Source organism: Empidonax traillii, unplaced genomic scaffold, assembly GCF_003031625.1.
Source record: "Empidonax traillii isolate 1590-97213 ecotype Southwest subspecies unplaced genomic scaffold, ASM303162v1 scaffold15:size5535645, whole genome shotgun sequence".
NCBI classification, from domain to species: domain Eukaryota; kingdom Metazoa; phylum Chordata; class Aves; order Passeriformes; family Tyrannidae; genus Empidonax; species Empidonax traillii.
This window is the reverse complement of record NW_020955208.1, coordinates 870422-894207: the sequence shown is the minus strand read 5'-3', so window position 1 is coordinate 894207 and position 23786 is coordinate 870422. Positions and strand designations below refer to the sequence as shown.

Sequence of the window (23786 nt, the reverse complement as noted above, 5' to 3'; positions counted from 1 at the left end):
GCCGGTGCCCGGTGCGCGATGCGGGCGGGCGGGGAGGCGCCGCACCAGGTGCTGGGCCGGCTGCGGTTCCTGCTGCAGTGCAGCGAGTGCTTCCGCCGCGCCCGGGCGCTGCCCGCCGCGCTCTGCTACGTGCCCAAGGAGGTGCAGTACAAGATCTGCAAGGACCCCGCGGCCGCCGCCGCCGCCGCCCGCAGCCTCCTGAGCGTGTGGGACAGCCCGGGGCCGGCGCGGGGCGGGAAGCGGGCGGCGCGGGCCACCATCGAGGTGCGGAAGGGCGGCTGCCTCCGCGCCACCGGCGAGGAGTACTGCAACGGCGCCGGGCTCTGGGTCAAGCTCAGCAAGGTAACGGCGGCACCGGGAACCACCCGCGGGATGCCGGGTCCCCACGGCGCTGACAGACCGGGATGTACCTTCAGGAGCAGCTGGAGGAGTACACGGGCGGCCATGGCCTGGCAGAGGGCTGGGTGCTGGCGCAGAGGTTCGGAGAGGGAGGAGATAAGTTGGTCCCGGTTGACTCCGTGCAGAGGATGCAGTGGCAGCACCAGACGCTGGGGGTTGATTACAGACCTGCTGTCAGGTATGGCCTCAGCCCGCTGCGCCCCGGGCAGGGGCTGGGCTGGGCTGTGGGAGCTGGAGACGCGTGTGGCTGGTACCTACAGACATGCGACCCTACCATCCCAAATCCCTTGGGCACGTCCAGCACAGCGCTCTCGCTCCCTCTAGCGCTGGTGGGACACATGCCCGCCGAGCCACCGGTGGGCAGGTGGGTGCCCTCTCCCAGGCTAATCCTGTTTGCTTGTGGTAGCACCTGCACAGGATAAAGATGCCGGGGGTTCTAGGGCACTCGGATTTGGGCTGAGTGATGTCATGGAGGTAATGCAGTGATGAGGGAGCTCAAGTTTGATTTTTGTGATGGAAGGCCATGTGCAGGGCTGGATTCCCCTGCTCTGTCCCAGCCTGTACCTGGGTGCAGGGGCACTCTCATCCCTTCCACAGCTGTTCCTGCAGCCCTTGCGTGTCACCCCCAGTCCTTCACCACTGCTGCCTTCACTGCGGGCTAAGGCAGTAATGCTTGGGCACACTGAGCACTGACCCATCTTTTCCCTTGTATGACTCCTCTGCCGATGCTGCTCCAGCTGGGAACAAGTGGTGGACCTGACCTACTCCATGCACCTCGGAGAGATGTCCAGACTCATAGAGCAGGATGAGGCCGCTGTGCAGAAGTTTCGGTATGAGTGCATCTCCTAGAGCGGGACTGCAGCTCCAGCCGGCTGGGGCCTGGACATGCCTGCAGGGCCAGGACTGGTTTCAGGCTTGGGAGTGAGGAGGATGGGTGCCATGAGAAGCTTTTTGCATTGGTACCTCTCAACACTGCTTGAGTAAAGATGGCCTTTGCTCTGTGGAGCACTGGAGTGACTGCATGCTGCTACTCCCACTGGGCTGGAGTGGCCATAAACCCCTGGCATGCTGGTGATGAGATACAGCTGTGCCATCTGCCTGCTGCAGGGACAGGTGCCTGTCACCATCCCGAGTTGCTGACCTCCAGACACTGTGGCCAACCTGAACTGGGGCACCTGCACACTGCTGGTGGGCAGCTCTGGGGTGCAGCCTGGTCTCCTGATCCCATTAACACAGAGACTCCCTGCAGGTCTGTGCCCCCAGACTGGAGCTACGAGCATGACATGGAGCTGGGGCGCTTCCTGTACGATCACAGCGAGAAGCAGCTGAAGTACGCGGACTGCACCAAGGAGCACATCAGCAGCATTGAGGTCTCCTCACAGACGGTGCGTAGTGGGGCTCCTCTGCAGCCTAAAATCGGCACGAGGCACATGAGCATCCCTGCAGCTGCGGGAAGGAGCGGCCAGCGGTGGCAATCCCCGCTGTGGGGGGCAGGGGATGGTGGTGGGGTTTTACTGCCCTAGGAAAGCTGCCAGGAGTTGGGCAGCTGGGGCAAAACCCCCCTGTGTCTCTGGGGCACTGCAAGGGGTCTGTAGCCGTGCCCAGTTCGCTCTGTGCAGGAGCCACCATCCACCTGCAGCCTAAGAAACGAAGGGGCTGGCCTGGTCCTGACCTCTTCTGGACGCACAGAACCCATCTCAGGGGTGATCTTGGTGTGCCCAAGGATGCTCATCTCCCTCCCTCTGCTGCACTCTTGCAGGAGGACTGTGTTGCAGCCCATCTGACAGACAACCTGACATACACCTTCTGGGAGAGCAATGGGCCCCCAGGGCAGCACTGGGTGCGGCTCAAAATGAAGAAAGGAGCCATTGTCAAGTGAGACCTGGGGGTGTTCCCCTCCGTGCCAGCAGCTGTGCCAGGGATGGGCAGGGTTCGGGACAAAGCACCCGCTTCCTCCTCAACCCAGCTTTCCCCCAGCTGCATCTGGGGACTGGGGGGTGAAGTGAGGGACAGCTGCTGCCAGAGGCACCCCAGGAAGACACAGCCTTGCCCCCAGGCCTGGGAGAATTCTGGGGGCATCTCTGTGCCCAGGCAGCTCAGGAGGGGAGGACAACACTGCACCTTGCTCTTCTCATCCCTAGGAGGCTGTGGCTGATGCTGGATGGGCAGTCCAGCTCCTATGTACCCAGGCGGGTGGCTGTGTATGGGGGGACACCGAACAGGCTGCAGCACCTGCGAACAGTCCTAATTAACGAGTGAGTAATGAGCGAGGAGCAGTCTGGGTCCAGCTTGCGCTGAACTCCCGAGCTGTCTCTGCATCCTGAGCAGGTGCTAAGGAAAGGGCTGGGGTTGGTCCTGAGTTACTTGCCAGTGACAGTTGCTCTCCAAGGGTTGGGGACTCCCTGGGTGCAGGCTACATCTGTCCCCACAAGTGTGGTGGTCCCTCACCTCCATGTGCCAGCTGAGCACCTTCATCCCCTCTCCTGCTCCTCACCTATGCTGTGGCAGCTGGTCTGCATTGTGCTTCCTTCTGCCTGGTGACTTTCTGCCTCCTTCTCCTCACCTCTGGGGACACATGCCACTGCTGTCACCCCTCTGAGCCTCTCTGCCATGATGTAGCCAAGAGGTCCTGGGGAGCTTCCTGTCCCTGTCCCTGTCCTCACTCTGGCTCTGAGCACCCTTCTCAAGGCAGGCAGGAGTTTACTCAGGAGAGCAAAGATCTCCTTCACCTTCCCCAAAACTTGCCTTTTTTGGCTGAGCATTGAGATCTGTCTTTGAAGAAGCACCCATGAAACCGTGAAGTGTCCTTTGCAGCTGCAGGAGCCAACTCCTCCCTCTGTCTGCTTATTTGCAGTGGTTTTTCCCCGTGGGCCCATAGGACTTTGATGGGACCTTGAGAAAGGCTTTTAAAAAATACTCAGCAAATTGCTCATCTCCACAAATCCCTGTTTCCTTCAAAAACCCTTGGACAATCAGCTCTGCTTGAAGGATGGGTCTGCCCTTGTGAGATGTGCTGGGACCCCCCAAGAACAGTGACATGCTCTTGGCCATCTTGTCTTTCTGTGCTGCTTGGAATTTTTCTCTTTTCTGGCTCTTTGGATGTGGCTTCCACCTTCTCCAGAATGTCTCTGTGCCTCTGACAGCCTCTTCTCTCTGCTTGGGCCCCTTCTGCCTCAGCCCTGGTGAGGCTTTGGGGGCTTTCACCATGGGTAGCAGCGTATCCTCGGCTGGGGAGCCAGAGTGGCCTGTGCCTCGCTGGCCACCTTGCTGGTGTCTGTGCCTTATGGCTCCACCATCCCTCTCTGTGCTGTGTGCAGGAACAGCTACCAGAATGTCTGCATCCTCCGGGACATGAAAGCCCACATGCCAGTGCTGGAGATCCGCTTCCTGGAGTGCCGGGGTGAGCCTGCGCTGCCAGAGCGGGGCTGCTAGCCCAGCCTGGCCCTAAACATGCAGCTGGTCCCAGCACCTGCGGCTCTTCCTGCGGCACCTGCTGCTCTTTTGGGATCCACTGGAGAGAGATATGGGGAATGAGCTTCATATGGGATGCCGCAGGTGCTGGGGGCGCCTTGCCCCGGGCTGCAGCAGCGCACTCAGCATCGCTGTTCCATCTCGGCAGACCAAGGGTACAATGTCCGTCTGCAAGGGATTAAGATCACGTCCTTCTGGGAGTGGGACTTGATCCTCAACGCTGACATGTTCCAGCCAGCCCGGCTGGTTCGCTACCCTCTCCTGGAAGGGGTGGACGCCGACATGCTGTACCGGCGGGCTGTGCTCATTCAGAGGTATGGCATGGGGGCGTCACCATCCCAAGAAGAGCCATGCCCTGGCCTTCAGGGCAGCCCCGGGCTGGGGGTCAGCACTGTCCCCACAGAGAGACCCTCTGCAGCAATTCGTCTGCAGTGCTGCGGTGTGTGCTGGGCTGTCCTTGTTTACAGTGTTTTCTTGGGGGGTATGAAAAAAAGTGCTTGGCCAGAGAGTGCTGGTTGGGCGCTCCCCTTGGTGTCTGGTGTCCCTCCATGGGCCGGAGGAGACCCCTGTGCAGAGAGCACAGCGCCCAGGGGCTGGGGCTGTCTGTGGTGAAATGCCACCCTCCTACAGCCTCTCTCCTGTCTCCAGGTTTGTCCAGCTCCTGGAAAGTGTCCTGTGTTACCTGATCCCCCTCTCCGAGGACAGCATTGGCACCTTTAATGCACTCAGGGTGAGCATTTGCTGGGCTCCTCTGAGGTGTTGCCAGTATTGGTGTCTCCTCATGAGCTCAGGTGGTTTTCTGGGGGCTGTGCTGTGTCCTCCTTGATCCAATGGGGACAGACCAGCCCAGGGCTGAGAGCTGCCATGCTGGGCATTGCCAGAGAAGTGGAGGAGAATCCCCTGAGACACCAAGGGCTGTGCTTGTGGAGAGGAAAAGAGGGCACTTGGTGGCAGGATCAGCTCTCTAACCATCCCTGCCTGTGCCTTGTTAGAGCATGAAGCCATTCCTGCTGCTGTCCAAGCAGAGCTCAGCCCTCATTGCCCACTGTCTCCAGTCCTCGGAGAGCACTGCTCCCCACAGCACGCCAAAGCTCTACATCAACCGGCTCCTGGCCCGGGAGCACCGTGCCAACCCTGCATTGGACCCCAGCTGCAGGAACACCGTTTTCACCCAGGTATGGCAATGCCAAGCCCAGTGCCAGGCGCCTGCCAGTTCAGCATCACTTGCCCCCGCTGTGTCTCATCCTTTTTTTGCTCTGCTACTTTCCAGCTGTACGAAGGCCTCAGATCTTCCAAGAACAATCAGCCCCTGGACTACAGGTAGGTCTTCAGCATCATATTTGTGGAGTGTCACCTCCCCAGAGCCGGGTGCGAGGGGATGCCAAGTGCTGCTGGTGCCCTTGGAGGAGGGATGTGCATGGGGCTGTTGCTTCCCCACAGGTGGCCCCTGACCTACACCCAGTGGTGGGAGTGCGATTTCATCAGTGAGGGCATCATTGACAATGGTGAGAGCTCTTCCCGCCTGCCTCAGGGCTCTCCCCTGGGCAGATCAGTGGGTGCCCACACTGCCCCAGCTGCTCTGTGAGAGGCAGCCCTGCTCTGCACACTTGGGGTGGTCCCAGCATCTCCCCTACCCTACCAATGCTTCCCCTTCCCCGGGCAGGGGAGTAGCTGGGCAGATGCTGTGGCTCAGTGTCTGCCCTTGGTGTGTCAGGCACTAACCAGCCTTTGCCCCCACCGCAGGTGGTGGCTTTCGGGACAGCCTGTCAGACGTGTCAGAGGAGCTGTGTCCCAGCTCAGGAGATGTCCCCGTGCCCCTGCCCTTCTTCGTGCGCACCTCGAACCAGGTTTGACATCCCACTGTTTGCCTGTCCAGGCCGGTGGGGCCAGCCAGCAGAGCCTGGGGATTTTTGGGCGGTTAATCTTACCTTAATGCTTTCAAGGCTGGGGGAGCTGTGCTTGTGCCTGGGTGGTGGAGATCTGGAGGGGTGTAAAGGGCAGGAGAGGCAAGCAGAGCAGTGATGGAGGGGAAGGCTGCAAGAGAATCCCTGCTGGGCTGGTGAAATCTCTGTCTGTGGGTCCTGAGCCTCTCTCCCACAGGGTAACAGCAGCAGTGACACCAGGGACATGTATGTCCCCAACCCCTCCTGCAAGGACTTCCCCAAGTATGAGTGGATCGGGCAGCTGATGGGAGCAGCCCTGAGGAGCAAGGAGTTTCTGGTGAGCACAGCAGAGCCTTCCTGGCTACTGACGGGGCTTGGTAGGGGCCGCTGTGTCTCACCCACTAGCTGTGGGTGAAGGAGGGGCAGGGGAGGACGCACGTGTCTGCTCCCTTTGGCAGATCCTGTCTTTGCCTGCGCTGGTGTGGAAGCAGCTGGCAGCAGAGGAGGTCAGCTGGAGCAAGGACTTTGCCACCGTGGACTCAGAGCTGGTGAGCAGGGCTGGGGGCTGGCAGGGCAGTGCCTGACGCTCCTGAGGCTGCTCTGGCTCCACTATGGTGGCTGCTGCCCATTTGGCTTGCAGGTGAAGCTGCTGGAGGTGCTGGAGCAGGTGGACAGGGAAGCCTTCGAGTTTATGTTTGGCAGGGAGCTGACCTACACGACAGTGCTGAGCGACCAGCGCGCGGTGGAGCTGATCCCCAACGGCAGCAACACCGTGGTGCGCTACGAGGACCGCAGGGAGTTCATCCGCCTGGTGCAGAAGGCTCGGCTGGAGGAGAGCAAGGAGCAGGTGACACCGTCCCCAAGGGCTGGCATGGCTCCCAGGGGACCCTGCTCCCGTGGCAAGCCATCCTAGTACTTGTGGGGTTCACGTCATGAAAATGTGTCCCCAAAACTAGCTCCAGTTGGGCAGTTCCATGCCCAGGATGTCTGTGAGCCCTGCACCCCCTCTGGGGTCCAGTGGTCCCTGCCCCCAGTGCCCTGGGTGGCTTCCCTGGGCTCAGACCTGCCCTGGTGACACAGAGCCCCTCCTGTGCCCCCCAGATCGCAGCCATGCGCGCTGGGCTGCTCCGCGTGGTGCCCCAGCCTGTGCTGGACCTGCTCACCTGGCAGCAGATAGAAAAGAGGATCTGTGGGGACCCTGAGATCACGGTGGCCGAACTGCGGAAGTTCAGTAAGTCACAGCGCCAGCCCAAAGCTGCTCCTAGCCCCCAGGAGGGCATGGACTCCCCTTGATGCTGCTTGTCCTGGTCATGGGGTGCTGAGGGGCCTGGGGCAGGATAAGCTGGAGGAACCCTGGATAAGGATGCTTCGGGTTTAGCTGCAAACCCCACTGATCTCTGCTCTGGTCCGTCTGGTCCTCAGCTGCTATGGGCAGAGGCGAATGGCCACCCTGCAAACTGGAACCCCTGTTTCTCCACCCACCACTGCACTGGGTGCTGGCCCCACTCAGGGGTGCCAGGGGCTCTCAGGGGCTCACTGGGGAGCAGAGAGTCTCCTCCTCTCCTTTGCTTTGCTGGTAGTTTCTAATGAAGTCATTGCACATTCTTTGTCACAGTCAAGTTTGATGACTTTTCCTCTGATGACACCCGTGTCCAGTACTTCCTGGAAGCGCTCAACAATTTCACCAGTGGTGAGTGGCCCCAAGCCTTTCCCTGCTCTTCATGTGCTGTGGGATGGGTGAGGGTTTAGGGTACCCACTGCCTTGTGCACCAGGGATGCTCACCAGCTGCTTCCCTGGGAGCTGGCTGAGGTTGTCCCAGCTGGCCCTTCCTGGGATGCTGAGAGCATCCCTTAGCTTTGCTCCTTGTTCCTGGAGTGATTCTATAAGGGCAGGACCTGCTGCGACAGCAGTGACTGGAACAGTCCTTTTCCTGTCCCTGAGCCTGATCCCTGTCCTTCCCCTCAGAGGATCTCAGCCGCTTCCTCAAGTTCGTCACTGGCCGGAGCCGCCTCCCAGTTCAGATCACTGTCTACCCAGAAAGGTCGAAGTGAGTCTGTCCTGCCCTGCTGGGGTCCCTGTGCCCCGCTGGGGTCCCCACACAGTGTGAGGGCCCTGCGCCGTGCCCGAGTCTGACTCTCTTTTTATTTCCAAGCTTGGATGCGTTGGACCTGATGCCCCAGGCCTCCACATGCTCCTGCACCTTCTACTTGCCCAACTATTCCTCGTGAGTCGAGCTGGGGATAGGCACTCTCCCCTCTCCCTGAGGCTGGCATTGGGGTTTCCTTCCAGACTTCTCAGACCCTGCCCTGGGGGATGTCTGGGCAGGTGTGGGGAGGGAAGCCTGAGGTTTTCCATGCTGTGACCCAGCGCTCTGCCCTGCCAGGGCCAAGGTGTGTGAGGAGCTGCTGCGCTACGCCGTGTACAACTGCATGTCCATCGACACCGACAAGAACCCCTGGGATGAATGAGACCCCCACGCAGCCCAGGCCTCGGGAGCCACACTCCTCGGGGACACGGGATTCAATAAAACTGCAGGGCCAGCTCCTGCTGTCCTGGCGTGGGTCCTGTTCGTGTCTGTGCTCCTCCAGGGCTGGGCCTGGAGCTTGTGGCTTGTAGCAGCCGGAGGGGCCAGCATGGCACTGCCCTGCTGGGTGCTGGGTGAGCAGAGGGTCCAGCGGGGTGGAGAGAGTGGCGTGTTTGGGGGGGTCTGTGGGTCCTGTCCCCGCCCTGCACACGGTGTGCATGGGGAGCACAGCAGCGAACCGACCGCCCAGTGCACCCCTAGACAGCCCCGAGTGCACCACACAGACCCCAGTACTCCCAGTGCCCCCATATAGACCCCAAATGTCCCCCAGTGCCCCCCAACACCAACACCCCCCCGCACGCCCCGCTGCGGCCGCCAGGGGGCGCCGTTCCGCCGAGCGCCCTCCTGCGCCAGCGCGGCCATCCATGACTCGGCGCTCCGCAAGCGCGGGATCTTTCCCTCGGCGCTCGTCTCGCTGCCCTGGCCGGGGGCATCCCCCCTTGCCCGAACGTCGAGGGTGGAGGCGGATCGATGCTCTCGGCGCTCGCCCCTGATCGACGCCCTCGGCCGTCCTTGCGCAGGCGCAGCGCGGCGCGGCCGCCATTGCTGCGCTGTCAGTGCCGGGGGAGGCGGCGGCACCGGCGGCACCGGCCGGACCCGTCTCGTTCCTGCTCTACTCTGCTCTGCTCTGCTCTACCCTACCCTACCCTGCCCTGCCTCTGTGCACCGCACCATGGAGTTCCAGGCTGTGGTGATGGCGGCGGGAGGCGGCTCCCGCATGACGGACCTCACCTCCAGCATCCCGAAGCCACTGCTCCCGGTGGGGAACCGGCCCCTGCTCTGGTACCCGCTGAACCTCCTGGAGCGCGCCGGCTTCGAAGGTGAGGCACGGCAGGGGCCCCGCCGGCGCTGCCGGCTGCTCCCCACTGTGGCGGTGCCGTGTGGCAGGTGCCCTGCCGGTCTGTAGCAGATCCCTCCTCTGCGCTGGAGCTGCTGGCCCTTGTCACGTCCCTTCCTGCCCTCTGTGCCAGCGCCCCTTTCCCCCTCGTCTCCCCCACCAAGGGCCGGGCACCACCCGAAGGTGAGGTGGGCGTCGCTCTCTTCTCCGGGTAATGTGACAGGATGAGAGGAAGCGGCCTCAAGTTGCACCGGGGGACGTTTAGATTGGATATTATGGAATTCTTTTTTTCAGGGGAAAGGTTGTGAAGCATCTGAACGGGCTGCCCAGGGCTCACCATGTGGATACGGCACGTGGTTTCCCGGTGAACACGGTGGTGGTGCTGGGTTGATGATCTTGGAGGTGTTTTCTGGCCGTAATGGGTCTCTGAGCCCCAACTCCAGTGTCTCTTGCCGACCGCGAGTCTCTCACGTTTCCCTCTCAGTCTTTACTGCCAGCGGTGTGAGCAGCGTGTCAGCCCTCCGGGGATGGCTCCCGGTTTGTTGTTTCAGCCTGGCCTGAAGTTCAGGGTTACTTGCTGTGTGTGAGGCGTGCAGCCCGTGTGGCAGCACAGAGAGTTTGGCCAGGGCAGGGCAGGGGGAAGGGGCACACTTGTGTTGCTCACCCTGGGGCCTCGTCCCACAGGGGCACTAAGGGGATGTTTAGTACCTGGTGAGGCCCTGTGGTATTTTGTGGGTTTATGTGTTTGTTTACCTTTTCAGTGGTGGACCAAATCTTTCTGTGGTGCCCCCCCACAGCTTCTTATAAAGCTTCTTCCTGACACCTTTTCATGCTTCTGTGTTTCCACGTTTGTGTTTGTCTTGTGCATTTCTGCTCCTCTGTTTTGACTGTGATCATTCTCTACTTCATCCCAGGCTTTTGTCCTGATTGTTTCTGTTTTCTGTGGAGATGAAAATATCAGCTCATGATTGTCCATGTTGGCCTCTTACTGTTTCAGTGCGAGGGAACAAAACGAAGAGCAAACTTAAGACTCTGCTTTTATTTTGTTTCCTTAAGAACTTTTGTCCTTGGCGTTTGCTTTTTGCTCGTTGAGTGTTGAAATCTGCACACTGAACATCAGCTTTCCTTGCCTGTCCTCCTGTCTCCATCTTTTTGATAGGATCATACTTTTGCCCTGCGCTCTGGGGATTTAGGGAGCTAAAAGCTTCTGTGTAATCAGCACTGTGCTTTGTGTGGCTCTTTGCTCACAAATAACCATTTCCACTTGAAGCTCTTGACCCCTGGAAGCTGCCCCTCTGTTCTACTCAGCCCTAGTGAGGCTCCACCTGGAGTGCTGTGTCCAGTTCTGGGCTCCTCAGGATAAGAGAGACGTGGAGCTCCTGGAGGGGGTCCAGCAGAGAGCAACAAAGATGATTTAGGGACTGGAGCATCTCTCTTATGAGGAAAGGCTGAGAGAGCTGGGCCTGTTCAGCCTTGAGGGGGGACATCATCAATGTCTGAAGGGACAAGAGGATGGACCAGGCTTTGCTCAGTGGTGCCAAGCAGTGGGACAGGAGGCACCAGGTAGAAACTGAAGCCCAGGGAGTTCCACCTGAACATGAGGAAGAACTTCCTTACTGTGCAGTGACCGTGCACTGGAACAGGTTGCCTAGAGAGGCTGCGGAGTCTCCCTCACTGGAGATATTCAAGAACTGTCTGGACACAATCCCGTGCCATGTGCTCTGGGATGACCCTGCTGGAGCAGGGAGGTGGGACCTTCCAACCTGACCCATTCTGTGACTCTGTGATTCTGTGCTGCAGTCAGACCTTCTTCCTTTCTCCCAGGCAGCTCTTCAGCTTATCCCTCCCCTGTGAACGTGTGGATGTGTATTCAGTAAATGTGTTCAGCTTCAGTAAGCCAGCTGCCACCTTCCTGCTCCTCCCTTGCTCCTGCCCCCAACCAAGCTGTACATTTCGGCATCAATAATCCAGTGGCGTGAATTCTCTCCCTGGATCATAATGTTTATTAAGTATTACACAAGGCTTTAGTTTCTCATATTATATTAATAAGTAGATGTTCCATGGGCTGATTCACTGCATCCCTTTTGCCCTAATTGGAAGTGCTTCATCTCTTCTAATGCTGAGGAGACCATTGCCCACCTCACCAGATTAATGCTGAACAGTGGGAGCTTAAAATTTCCACCTGACACCAGTTCCCTCTTCATCAATTAATTCTTCACCTAATTCAAGGTGTGCTTCCAATCCCTTTCTCTAGGTACTTCAGCCTGTTTTGAATCCAAGTTGGCATCCAGTATGGGAGTGGGAGAGCAGCCCTCCCACATCTCTGGCACCAAATTGCCACACAGTTTTCATAGTTACAGTTCCTTTCTCTTTTCTGTTAATAGATTCAGGATGAGTTCTGTTTTGATTGATACATTGATTAATTAAGATTCATTTTTTATGCGTTTTCATCTTACCACAGGAACTTCCTAGGCTGAGGGCTGTATTATTTCCTGTACTGCTCTTTTAAATTCCATATGGAATACAATGTTATGGTGTTGGAGTTTTTTGGGAGGTGGGATATTTTAATTGGAGGGGTGTGACTTTTGCTTTTCCTTCCCGTTCTTGAGGCTGGTGGAAAAGGTTTCGTGTCGTTTTGTTTTCTCAGTCCTTTCTTTGCAGAGCTTCTGCTCTCACATTTTTCATTTTGGAAAATATGCTTTCATGCCACTGCTGATTCCCTTCAAATATGCATTTATCCTTTTTCTTTTGTAGATAGAGTGAGCTTGTTGCTCACATATTACTCCCCTCCCTTGCCAAGCTGGTGCTGCGAAATAGCTTAACCATTGTATTGTAATGCTGTGGTTGGTGGGGTTGTCCACAGAGGATTACACAGGATCAGGGCGGCAAAAGACAAAGCCCCGAAGTGTTGGTGACATTAACACAGAGTCTCCTTGGTCTGTTTGAGGACAGATGGTTTGAGGTTGCTCGTTAATGATAGAAGAAAATTCTGTTCTGTCTTGCTAACAATTCATGCCACACATGCGCGTGTCACTTTCAGTAACCACCTCCACCCACACAAAGCAGGAGGGATTGTTTCCACATTCATTAGGGCTTTTAATTTTCTTCTTCAAAAGTTGCTGAGGTCAAAAGAGCTCGGTTCGTTGTACAACCCAGTCGTGTTACTCAAGTGTTTTGACAGTTCCATCAGCCTTTCTAAATAAAATAGTCTGTCCTGTTTGTGATCCTGTTATTTAGGTTTTTTTCTGCTTGGTCTCATGTCACTTTCCTCTGTCCTAGAGGTCATTGTGATCACAAGGAAGGAAATCCAAAAGATGTTAAACTTGGACACAAAAATGAAGCTCGATTTTGTGTGCATCAGTGACAACATGGACATGGGTACAGCAGATTCCCTGAGGCATATTCACCAGAAAATTAAGGTATTACTGTCTGTTATTGAACTTGACTGAGAGTTACTGGTTTATAATCATGTTTTTTGTTGTGTTTTAAGAGCATCCCAGGTAATGATACTGTATGTAACCAAATTTCCTGATCTTCAGAGGAGCTGAATTTTGTAAAGGTCACCTCATGGGGGAACTCAAACAAAGACTCTGAATGGCCAGACTTGACACCTAGGAAGGCTGGAGCAGATCCAGCCTGGGCACTGGCTGCTTCTTAGTCGGTGTTAGCTTTCTGGCAGGGTAATTAAAAGGTTGTATTTGTTTACACAATTTTTTGATACCATAAGTGAGAGCTGTTGTCCACGTAGTGCTGGGGGAAGTAGTTCTGCACAGACATCCATTGCTGTCTCAGCTTGGGCAACGTGAGGATGCCCAGGGAAATTCAGTTCTTGGCCCTGCCACAGGCTCGCCTGTGTTGTCAGGTCAGTGACTCATGCTGTGCTTCACTTTTCTGCTTTTCCTATGCGCTTGCTGGCCTGGTCATATGGTAAGCTCTTTGATAAACAGTGCCCAAATGTGATAAAGGGCTGCTGTTCGAATAAAACCACCAGTTTATAGAATTCTAATTTCCAGCTGCACAATTAAAACACTCCCATGTAAGGCAGAAATGCTGCTCCGAGCTCTTACTGTGATCCTGGATGGAATTTTGTTTTTGTTGTTGTCATACACTTAATCTCTCCGATTTGTTCCCTGTCTGTTTAGGCCATCTTAGCCAAAATGACTCTTTATATAAACGTTGCAACAGAACATCAATGAGCTGCTTAAGTCGTGAGGTGTCTTTTTGTCTTCAGGCTCTTTTTGAAGGTAATCGACTGCAGTGTAACAGGCTGTGTACTCCCAAGAGAAAGACTCCAGTTGAGACAAGGTGAAAATTTCCTGGAAAATATGGGTGTGTAGGTGGCACAACGAGAGAGGCCCTGCAAGGGATTAATGCACAGACTGGAATAATTTCAAGGGCAAAGAGAATACATGAAACGAAAGTCACAATCAAGGAAATCAGTTCAACTGAACCGAATGTTTCTGTCACAACACAGTTTGGCACTATTTTTTGAACATGTGCAAGCAGTAGGGAAATCCCCCTGCACTGCAAAGTGGCACCCTGACCTTACAGTTCTATTGCCTGTCTGGGTGTCCCTCTTTTTGGCAATCCAGGCCAGTTTGCTTAGGGGGCCTGAGAGACAACAAGTAGATTGTGTGCGAGTCAGAAAACAGACCGTGTCTTCACAGGCGGCAGTGTTGATCTTCTGGTTCTTTTTCAGAAAAAAAGATGTGAGGTAGCACTGAAAACCACACAAGTTTTCTTGTCAGATGCTGTGTATGAACAGCAGCAGCTGCTTCTGCCCTTTTTATTCCATGTCTTGCTTGTCTGGGCACAGAGGACAAACTGGTCTCTCATTTAAAAGAAGTCTATACTAGGTTCTTGAGCAGATTGCTGCAGTGTGTATTTTGGAGTCATTCCTCTAGTAAATGCATACCACTGGTACACCTCTCACAGGGTGTACCCTCTCCTGTGTGACAGGGGTGAGAGAACTCCACAGCAGAGGTAGCTGCTGTGTGTTGGCTGTGCTTGCACTGTAGCAGCAGACGAATCTTGCTGAAGAATGAGTTTCCCTGGTGAAAACAACCGCTGCTTGTGGCCATAGTTTGCTGGCAGGCTTTTTGCAACCCATGCCAGAAGTCTGATGAGAAGTTCAAACTGGTTGCTGAAACTTAGTTGTCGCAAAGTTGAGTTAATTGCCCACAGACAGAAGAGCAAGTATGCTCAGTGAAAGTGAGGTAACATGGCACAGCATAGACAGCTTGCTTGTGAGCAGTGCAAGTGACAGGGAGTAAAGCCAGGATTATAAATGCACAGTAAGAAATGTGTCAAAGGGTAGCTGAACTGCTGATGACAAATTCTGAGGTGTGCATTAAAGCGCTCTAAAGCATAACATCTCATGACTGGCTGCCTTTGTCTAGCGTTTGACTGAGGGAGTCCCGCTGGCACAGCACTGCTGCTCGCTGTGCCTGCAGTTTTGGGCCTCTTTTTGTTGTGTTGCACCTTGTTTAATGAAGCTTGATAATGTAAAGGTTGGATGTCAATAGATTAGACTTGCAGAACTGCATTCAGTAGTAGCATGAGAGCACGTACGTGCAAAGCCTGTAAGGACTAAAGGAATGTAGTTTGCACTGTTGTTTTATCCCTTTTGGGTGCTGGTGTTTTTTGGGGCAGGTAAGACTGACTGTCTTCATTCCCAGTAGCAAGCAGCTGACTCTGCCAGCCTTACTTTTTCCTGGTTGTTCAGAAGTTCACGAGAGCAAAGGAAGCCTGTTCAAGTTTCTGTTTGCTGTTCGCCCGCTCTGCACACACAGGAATGTTTTTGACATCTTTGCATCAAGAGTTGATGTAGTAGATGCATGTTCTTTGCTCTATTGGAACTCTTCCTGTTATTTTTGGCTGTCTCAGCCTACACCTGATTGACAAGGTAGCAGCTTCATTAGGGTTTTTATGTTCATTACAAGTCTGAATGTATCCTTTTCTTGGATCCTGCATACAATAAAAATATTTTGCTAAACTTGATTCCTAAAGGCACCTGCTTGAGAAGTAATTGAACAACAGAATACTTGGTCCTGCAAATTTAACATCCTTCATGAAATCTTATTTTCCACATCCAGATTTTTTTCCTATCACTTTCTGGTTCTGCTCCCTTTAAATATCTTTCCTACTTCATCACTCACTTAGGCTGTTACTGGTCACTGTTTCATCCATTACAGGCATGGGAGGAATGTTGCCTTTGCATGCTTTGCTAAGCAGCCTGGAGAATCTGTAGGGGGAAGAAATAATTTGCTTCCTTAAGGGTCAGGTTCTCTAAAGAGTAAACTTTCATTAGGAACAAAAAAGCAAACCATTTGAATGTAAGGATGGCTTAATCTAGCCCTGAGCATGAACAATTAACTCTATACCTCTTCCACAGATGATGAGAAAACAATAATCTTGCTCTGTATTTGTCTTCAAATTTCCTCACACATACTGCTTCAAGATTAAGGGGGTTTTAAATGTGATCATTTAAATCATCATAATCATTTAATCAGTTTGGCATTTTTAGTAAAAGAGTATGTTCATCAAGCCACTGTAAACTTAAGGATGGTGTTGTAGGTGGACACAACAGGTGCTAAGGTGTGATTTATAACTTCCATGATTCTTATCATGCAATTCTTATCTTTCTTATTTATTTAGCATCCTAAGATTGTTAATTGCCCAGAGCAGTGTGGAAGGGGGTCAGTGTAAGAGCTGTGGCTCTTCTTTAAAATCACGTATAATTGCTTTCTCCTCAGCAGCTATCATTAGTCCTTGTTTCTGGTTTTCATTGGTAAGCAGCACTGGCTGGAGCCTTCAGGTGAGTTGAATCTGAGTAATAGGGAAATGGGTAAAAGCCTTGACAGTTTGTGGTGATACCCGATACACTTCCTAGCAAGAGAAGAGTTGTGAGTGCTGTGTGCTGCAGACTGTGGTAGGAGATGATGTGGTTTTGTTTTTTGGGCAGCTTGCCTTTCAGTGCTGATTTTTCTTCATCATTGTGGGGAGTAGCCTTTTTAAAAGTGAATTTATTGTGATGTTTCTTGAAATTTATGTAATGAAATCTCCTGGCTCGCTCAGGGAGGCTTTTCCTCTGTAACAGGTGTTGGTGGACACACTTTTTTCAAGTCCTGTTTTGAAGTCTTCTGGTACATCCATTGGACCTTTTCAGTGGGATTATTACCCCCAGTCTGTTGCTCTGTGACTTCTTCAGTCCAGACATGTGTTCTCATTTATTCGACTTCTACTACCATTTTTAAAGGTCTTCTCTTGCAGTTCAGTAGACCTCCTCTGAATGATTTACAGGACCAGTATGCAAAATATATGTCTCATGAACCAACATGTTATAGGACAGTTATAGCACACAGACTTTGGCTACTAACAAAGAAATTATGATTTTGGGGATTAGAAACAAGAATAAGAGCCCAAGAGTAAATTGCAATATCTCAGAATGTACTAATTGAAATAGAGGGCTGGTGGGCATCCACTCTGATGGAGGAAGGAAAGGTAAGTGCAAGACTAGAATGTATCAGGTAAAGTATTTTTTATGGTAGAGATCAGAAATTCGTATTATTTCTTAAAGCTTGAGAAGGTTTTTTTTTTGCCAGGAATACTGAACAGGTGTGGAACTCAAGTGTATCAGATGTGGGACAAACACTAGAAAAGGAGATAAGATATTCAGAGTGAAATATAATTGGGTTTGAATTCCCTGTGAGAAAACATAGGCTGAAAACTACAGAAAGGTTTTAATCAGAGAAGAATGGGATTGTGAAATGGTCTTCCAGGAGTAATCAAGACAAAAATCCTAGAGTGAGAATCTATTTTGTTGTTATACTTTTGTTTTTAAATGAACTAGGGAATTTGATACCTGGAATGCAGGAGGCAAAGCTCTGACTTAGTGAACCCCTTTGGGAACTGTGTTTCTGTGACCCTCTGCTTGTACCATCAGGCTGTTACAGCCCTTTTAGTGGGTTGTGGATGGTTGATGAAAAAAAATAAATGGCGAGGGGTGTCACTGTAGTTTACAAATGAGTTCCTCTGAAATTTAAGCATCTCTAATATTTGACCATTTTGTTTCCTGTGCCGAATTTTACCAGACCCCATGGCTGCTGTCTGGCACCACCTCCCAAGCTGGGGCCTCTGCAGGCAGCAGGTTGAGAAACCTGTTTAAATCATGAAGCCCTGTTTCAGGCTGAAGCAGGAGGTGGATTGGGTGTGCCTGGATCAAGCATTTGTACTGAGTCTGTATTATTTTCATCCTCTGTTAAGCATTTCTCTCCCTTGTGTCACTCAGCTCAGTATACTCCAGCCAGTGATTAAAATGTGGCATTCCAGCAGAGTAACAGCAGCGGAACAATTTCATATTTTCCTTCCCTGATGAGCCCTGAGTTGTGTTAATGGAAGCCCTGACTAATATGGTGTGAATTAATCAGCTTGCCTTCTGCTGCTATCGCTGGTGAGTGCTTGTGTGTGAAACGTTTCATCTCAGGTGGTCCACCTGGTTTCCCCAGTTTTCAAAAAGTGAGATTAGAAAGCAATACACCTCTTTAAAAGCTACCAAAAAGAGAAGAAGAATAATAAGAAGAAAAACCAACTTCCTTTGAACAAATAAACAAAGGTTGAAACTCCAGATTTCTCTCGGTATGTGCATCTTTGGGAGCTGTGTTGTGGAAAGTGTGATGTCACGGCGGTGGTCTGCGTGCCGCTGAGGGTCACTGATCCGTGGAGTCTTGGCCGGCGTGGCTAAGCGCTTCGCTTCCTCTGCTGAAAAATCTCCTTTCCAAACACATGATGTAAGGAAGCTTTGCTGTAACGGCTGGGAGATGGAATCAGAGTCCTTTTGGTAGGACTGAGCAGAGTTTGGTGAGCGTGGAAAGAAAAACTTCAGTCCCCGTAATATGGGGTGATGTGGGTTTTTTTTTTTTTTGTACTGTCAGTGGAAATAAAAAACAAACTAAATTCATTTTTAAGAGGCAAGATCTCTCTCTGTATATAAGCAAGGCTGAACTAAATATTCATGTATTTTGAAATAGTAAAAAGAATTCAATCATTTCTGGCACACCTGACAGCAAATATTGCTTAATTAAGTGTTTAAAGTACAAATAAAAGTTGCTGTCTTGCTGATTTTTCTAATTTTACCTTTCACAACGTTGGCAGTGGGAAAGGGGGATGTATCAGGTGGCAACTCGCAGGATACGTACCATCTTGTTTCCCTCTCTGCCTGTTATTGGAAGCTGCCACACTGAAGGCACCAGGCAAAATTTACTACATCTTGGATGCCCAAATCCTGTTCCCAAAGCACAGCTGATTGTCTCAGTAGAAAGCAGCTCTACTGGCAGGTGCTCAGGCTGTTTGTAGTGCTGTGGGGAATGATACAGCACTGCCTGACTCTGTGCTTGATGACTTTGAGGACTTTCCTCTGATCATTATTTTTCTTGGCAGGGTAAGAGTTAAAGAATCCAGCGGTTGTTGGGGTGTTTTGTTTGTTTGCTTGTTTTGTTGGGTTTGTGTTTTTTTTTTTTTTTATCTTACCCAGCTTTATATGAACGTAGCTAATTAAATTAATTATTTTGCTGCCCAGCTTTACTGTGGATAATGGCTAACCCATCAGAAATTTGAATAAGGCAATTAGCTCTGGAGGTTGGATCAAGAATGATTATTAGGGCATTTGCTATTCTGAACCTTGTCAGCTAAAGAGGACGCCTTCCATCATACAGGCAGGCAAAAACCTGAAGTGTTTTGCAAGAAGAGTCATTGACAGACCTGAGATGCCTGTCAGTTTTAATTGTTGTGTCTCCCACTGCATGTCCTTATCCTTTTCATGCTCCTGGGAACTCAAGGCCTGTGCTCATTATGTTAACCAGTACCTCCTGTTCCCATGTAGAAGTTAATGGTCAGCATTTCTCCTGTATTACAGTGTGTGTTTTCATTTAGACCCTGTGTGGTTTCTGATGAATTACACAAATTCAGCCTATTCTCGTTGCAGACTTAGCGAGCTCTTTGCACGTGTATATAGCTGAAGTAATTTGTTTAAAAGCGTCCTGGTAAAAAATATCTTCCTGTTTTTGTGAGCCGCTACCAGTTTTCATTTCTGGGGAGTAAATAGCAGTGCTCATTTTGGTAAACCATCCTTCATTTTCCCTATTTCAAGTATATACAGCTGCCTTGTGTAAATAACTTACTGGGCTTAAATCACGACATTGTGACAGCTGTAGTGCCCACAATTGCCAGGAAAAGCCCCAACCTCCTATGAGAGAAGATCTGGGGAAAACACACGAGTAGAAATCGTGCAGGCCAGAAACAAAGTAAAAGGGCTGTGGACAGCGAGGAAGGAACGTTATTCCAGAAAAATGTACAAGTAGCCTCCTTGCAGGTGATATTCTTCAGTGAGTATTCATCCCTTGAAAGAGAAAATGGAATTGCTTGGGTCAAACACAGTTGCATGTGTTAACCTCAGCACATAGTTCCAGTTATTGGGGAATGTGAGAGGGAGTGGATGCCAAGCATCAACCCGTGGAGTGACCGTGCTGGAGAGGGTTTTTCCCTGCGTCTGGCTTTGCAGCCTGGTAAGCAGCGTAGCACTGATAACAGGAACGTGGTGCTGTGAGCAGCACAGGCCATCCCAGAGGCTGTCACTTTGCTCAGCACTGGTTGTCTGTCACTGTTTAATTTGGTGAAAGCTTTGGTGAAGATCAGCGGACTTGCAAGATGACCGGAATTCAATTTTGCATTTTTGTTGCGTTACGTGGGAAACCCACATAGGTTATCTCATTTTTCCTTCGTTCTGTGCTGAAAAAGAAAAAACAAATGCGTGTTCAGATTTTCTTGAAGCGAATTTAAGGCATTCTTCTGTAGCATAAATTCTGTTTGCTCCTTTGGGAAGATGGTGAAAATTCTGGACTTAGACTAATAGTGCTAGAAAAAGCAGTGGAGGTCTTGACATCTCTTAATGTTTTTCTCACAACAGCAGTTGCTGCAGACCAAATATCGCTGGAAAAATTGGAGAGGTGCTAGGAGGAGAAGGTGGTATTGTGTGGAGGACAGAAGAATAGGAATCTACAGTTCATAACAGTGTTTTTATTTAATACAGCATGATTAGTTTTTACAGAAAAAAACCCCAAACCTACATTTGAACAAAGCTAATGGGGTTTCCCCCAGGTGGTTGTCCCTCCTGTGCAGGCTGCAGACAGCAGCAGTGCCACTGAGCTGTGTCTCACAGAGCCTGTGCTTTGCAGAGCACTTTGGAGTCTGGATTTTCTTTTGAAGCAGAGTTGAAACTGGGTGTTGTGTAATGACTTGTTTTGGCCTTGGAAAGAGTTTCACACCATTTTTTTTTAATTTAAGATCGTGCTGATACTAGCTGCAGGATGGCAGAATGATTCCCGAGGACACATGCTGTATATGTTTTGGTTTTCATTTACTGTCTGGCTTGAGTCTGCAAGGAACCATTGTGATCCTCTGGTCTGTATGGGAATTTGCACCCACTAGTTAGGGCTGCTAGCCCCAAAAGTTACAAATGACTTAGTGATAAGTGTTTCTGAAATAGAGCAAGACCTTCTTCATCTACCAGAACGTGTGAATAGTCTATTACATACTTTGATATTTTATTCCAGGTTATACTTACTCTCCCTTTTAAACCACTTTGTGTTTTATTCCTACGCTGAACGCTGATTCCCAGCCCCTGAATCCAGTCGTGCCTGCCTTTTGTTGTGTTGCTGAGAGATCTGCAGTCCAGGTGACTGCAGACTGTGGGCAAAGGCCTTCTTTCCCTTCAATAAGTTGAGCCGGTTGAGCTCCTTTAGGACTCCTTTTTATTATTATTGTGTGTATGGCTGCAGCACCTGACTGCCTTAAGGCTCTGCTTACATTAAGTGTTAAGCCTGGGCTTGAGCTCCGGGCTTTGGCAGCAATCCTGCTGCGCTGCTGCTGTTGAGGTTGGAGCCCGACTGCCGCGCTCTCCTTTCTGCTCACGCGAGGCAGAGAGTCCAAGATCAGCTGCACGGCAGGTCTGGTGGTGCTGCCGTCCAGGTAGTCCTGGAAACCTGCCTTCCAGGAATGGGAGTGACGAGGAGAGCGCCGTTTGTTTCGGGAGTTCTTCTGCCTGGGAAGGAGGGATCTGTTGGTGCACCGTTTTGAACCAGGGGAGAATTTAGCTTGCTGGGCTGCGTGAACTGGTGAATTTGGGGTCTGGGGTCTGGGGTGCTCCCCTGAGCCTTAGTAGGCACGGTTCTCGTGGTGTTGGTGCACGTGTTCTGGATGCCTTTAGATGGGAAGAGCAGTCTCCTCTGTGGCGTACTCAGGATCTGGATGTAAACCCAGGAGGTGACTCGGGCAAATGAGAGAGCCCAGTGAGACGAGAGGAAATGTGTCAGTCCAGTGCCCCAGTGTCCTGATAGCCTGACAATTGTCAGTGTTTTGCAAGTGTAAGGGTAGCAGATTTCTTTTATTAAAATTAAAAAAAAAAAAAAAAAAGACAGCAGAGCCTAAAGCTGACATTGTTTAGAGGATACAAATAGGTAGTAGAGCTGGCAACGTGTATTGATGTGAGGCAGCAGTAGGTTTGCTAAGTGCAAGACAAGTGGAAGGAACGGGCTATTAAAGAAAGGTAAACAACTTGTAGAAAATGGAACCAGTGAAGAAGGGTGATGTGGTTGAAGGAGAAAGCTGGGAAAATTATTTTTGGAGTACTGCATAAGTAGAACAAAATATTATTTGTCAAAACCAGAGGAAAAAGTGGATTGCAAAGCTTGTGTTCCAGACTAGAAGTTTCACAGTTCAGTAATTGTCATAATATCAACGTCCTGCTTTAAAAACATCCTTAATAAGTTTACAAACTTATGTTCATCTCTAAACTTCTGGATTTGGTTGCTGAGAACTGTAAATTACCCTTTTCCATCCCACGTGTCAGTTTGAGCGTAGGTAACAAGACTTCCTTCTGGGAGGAGACAGGATGCCTTCCAGGCTTGAATATCTTTCCTGTTCCTAGCTTATATGTATGTAAATTAAAAAATATTGATTTTGGATGGTAGCTCCTGAGATACAAAGATAGCCTAAAATGGTGTTTTCATTGTATGATCCCATCTGATACAACACATAGGATGAGCCATGTGATGGGACTGGGGTTAAGTCTCCTCCCCAGCTTCTGGCATCTTTCTTGCAGCTTTCTTTGAGAAGATAAACAGTGATGCTGACAGGTTACGTATGTGAAGGCATTCACATTGCCCTAAGACATCCTCAACTGATGAATTCAGGGCCATCCAAGAAATTAGAGGAGAGTCCCTTGGCTCCCACACTAGCTTTTTCTGTTTTCTCTTTTTTTAAAGGAGGGAAAAAGAAGCCTCTAACAATCCTCTTTCACATTGCATGCTGTCTTTAAGAAAAAAAAAAAGTTTCTTCCATCTTTCAATGAGGAGAGGTTGATGCTGGATTTTGGATTGAGGGACGTTCTGTGCCTCAGCTGTTCTCTGTCAGAAGAGTTTTGAAGGTGCTGCTCTACAGCAAACTTGCTCTGCTGCAAGGTGAGAGCAGAGTGGGTAAATGCTTCACGTCTGCCAACAAAGTACTAAATCACGATTTTCTTCTGAATTTTGCTATCAAGGGCATTACAAGAGCAGAGTGGGAATTCCCAGCCAAAGGCAGCCATGTCAGTTGGTAGCTAACAAGATCCTGCAGACATCAAAAACTAAATGAGGTTCCCTGCTCCAGTTACAGCAACAGCCACAGAGCTTCAAAGAGGTCACAGGTGTGGAAATTGGAGGGCTCTTAATGGAGACTGAGATAAAAAGGGATTCTTTAAAGCTTTGGATGTAAGTTTCTGATCTGAAGAGTGGTGAGTAATGCAGTTGCTGTGAGGTATCTTTGGCTTTGCCTGAAGCACGCTAACAAGCAATCAAAATGCTTGCCCACAGCCAAACTGTTCTTTCCCTTTCCACTCTTTAGAATAATAAAAAGCATTACACACAAACCCACTGTTAATGCAACATGTGGGTGAAGTTCCAGGCTATTGTGTATAAAACTCAGTCTTAATTCCAGCAGTAATTATAACTTGTTCCTCTCTCCCCTCTTTGTATGGTGACACCGCAGGAAGTGATGCAAAGTCCTCTGTTTGTGCATGTGTTAACTGAGACTGAGTGTAGGAACAGTCTAATCTCTTGATTTTCTTTCTTTTGCTGTCAAAGTCTCAGCTGTAATAATTTGCAGTTGGAAATTTTTAGCCTTTAATTTCAACTTTTTGTCCGTTTTCAGTTCTGTTAGGAGCTGGTTCTACTGCTTGTGGATGTCTAACTTCTCTTCTGTTTGTAATACAGTCTGACATTTGTTTTCCTCTTTCTCTTGAGGCTGATTTTGTTCATATTACAGGTTTCTTTGCAACACATGTTTTCTCATTTTCTGGTCTGCTGTTTTTAAGGCCATCAGCAGTTTAGGCTATGAGGTCCTGCCCTTGTCTATACTTGATAGAAAAAGCACAGTGAATACCACTAAAAATTGGTCATTTGCTGCCAGCTATCTGTGGTAACCTTGACATCTCCTGTTTGATCATAAGGGCTTCAGCAATAATTGCTGAATATAAAAGGGTTTTTAGGATTGCCTTTGTGTGCAGGGTGTGAGAAAGTC

At 50.7% G+C, this 23786-nt stretch overlaps 2 protein-coding genes across 4 annotated transcripts in view; both read left to right on the top strand.

Moving 5' to 3' along the window:
- Nucleotides 1-8327, top strand: part of LOC114061984 (E3 ubiquitin-protein ligase HECTD3-like) — an 8835-nt gene extending 508 nt beyond the window's left edge. The window contains exons 2-22 of one of the 3 annotated variants that reach the window (XM_027892960.1): nt 172-342; nt 417-577; nt 1137-1229; nt 1649-1784; nt 2159-2274; nt 2541-2654; nt 3717-3799; nt 4019-4184; nt 4519-4600; nt 4863-5045; nt 5141-5190; nt 5311-5375; nt 5614-5717; nt 5971-6090; nt 6212-6301; nt 6394-6600; nt 6855-6984; nt 7369-7443; nt 7720-7801; nt 7907-7978; nt 8138-8327. In XM_027892960.1, coding sequence (XP_027748761.1) covers nt 172-342; nt 417-577; nt 1137-1229; nt 1649-1784; nt 2159-2274; nt 2541-2654; nt 3717-3799; nt 4019-4184; nt 4519-4600; nt 4863-5045; nt 5141-5190; nt 5311-5375; nt 5614-5717; nt 5971-6090; nt 6212-6301; nt 6394-6600; nt 6855-6984; nt 7369-7443; nt 7720-7801; nt 7907-7978; nt 8138-8222 — 2385 coding nt within the window. In that variant the 3' untranslated portion in view covers nt 8223-8327. Of the gene's footprint in view, nt 1-18; nt 343-416; nt 578-1136; nt 1230-1315; nt 1513-1648; nt 1785-2158; nt 2275-2540; nt 2655-3716; nt 3800-4018; nt 4185-4518; nt 4601-4862; nt 5046-5140; nt 5191-5310; nt 5376-5613; nt 5718-5970; nt 6091-6211; nt 6302-6393; nt 6601-6854; nt 6985-7368; nt 7444-7719; nt 7802-7906; nt 7979-8137 lie in introns of those variants that run through there. The other 2 variants (XM_027892970.1, XM_027892979.1) reach the window with 2 other exon arrangements.
- A 653-nt stretch (nt 8328-8980) lies between these two features.
- The window catches only part of EIF2B3 (eukaryotic translation initiation factor 2B subunit gamma), a 96634-nt gene continuing 81828 nt past the window's right edge, over nt 8981-23786 (top strand). The window contains exons 1-2 of the mRNA XM_027892989.1: nt 8981-9159; nt 12456-12595. Coding sequence (XP_027748790.1) covers nt 9012-9159; nt 12456-12595 — 288 coding nt within the window. The 5' untranslated portion in view covers nt 8981-9011. The remainder of the gene's footprint in view (nt 9160-12455; nt 12596-23786) is intronic.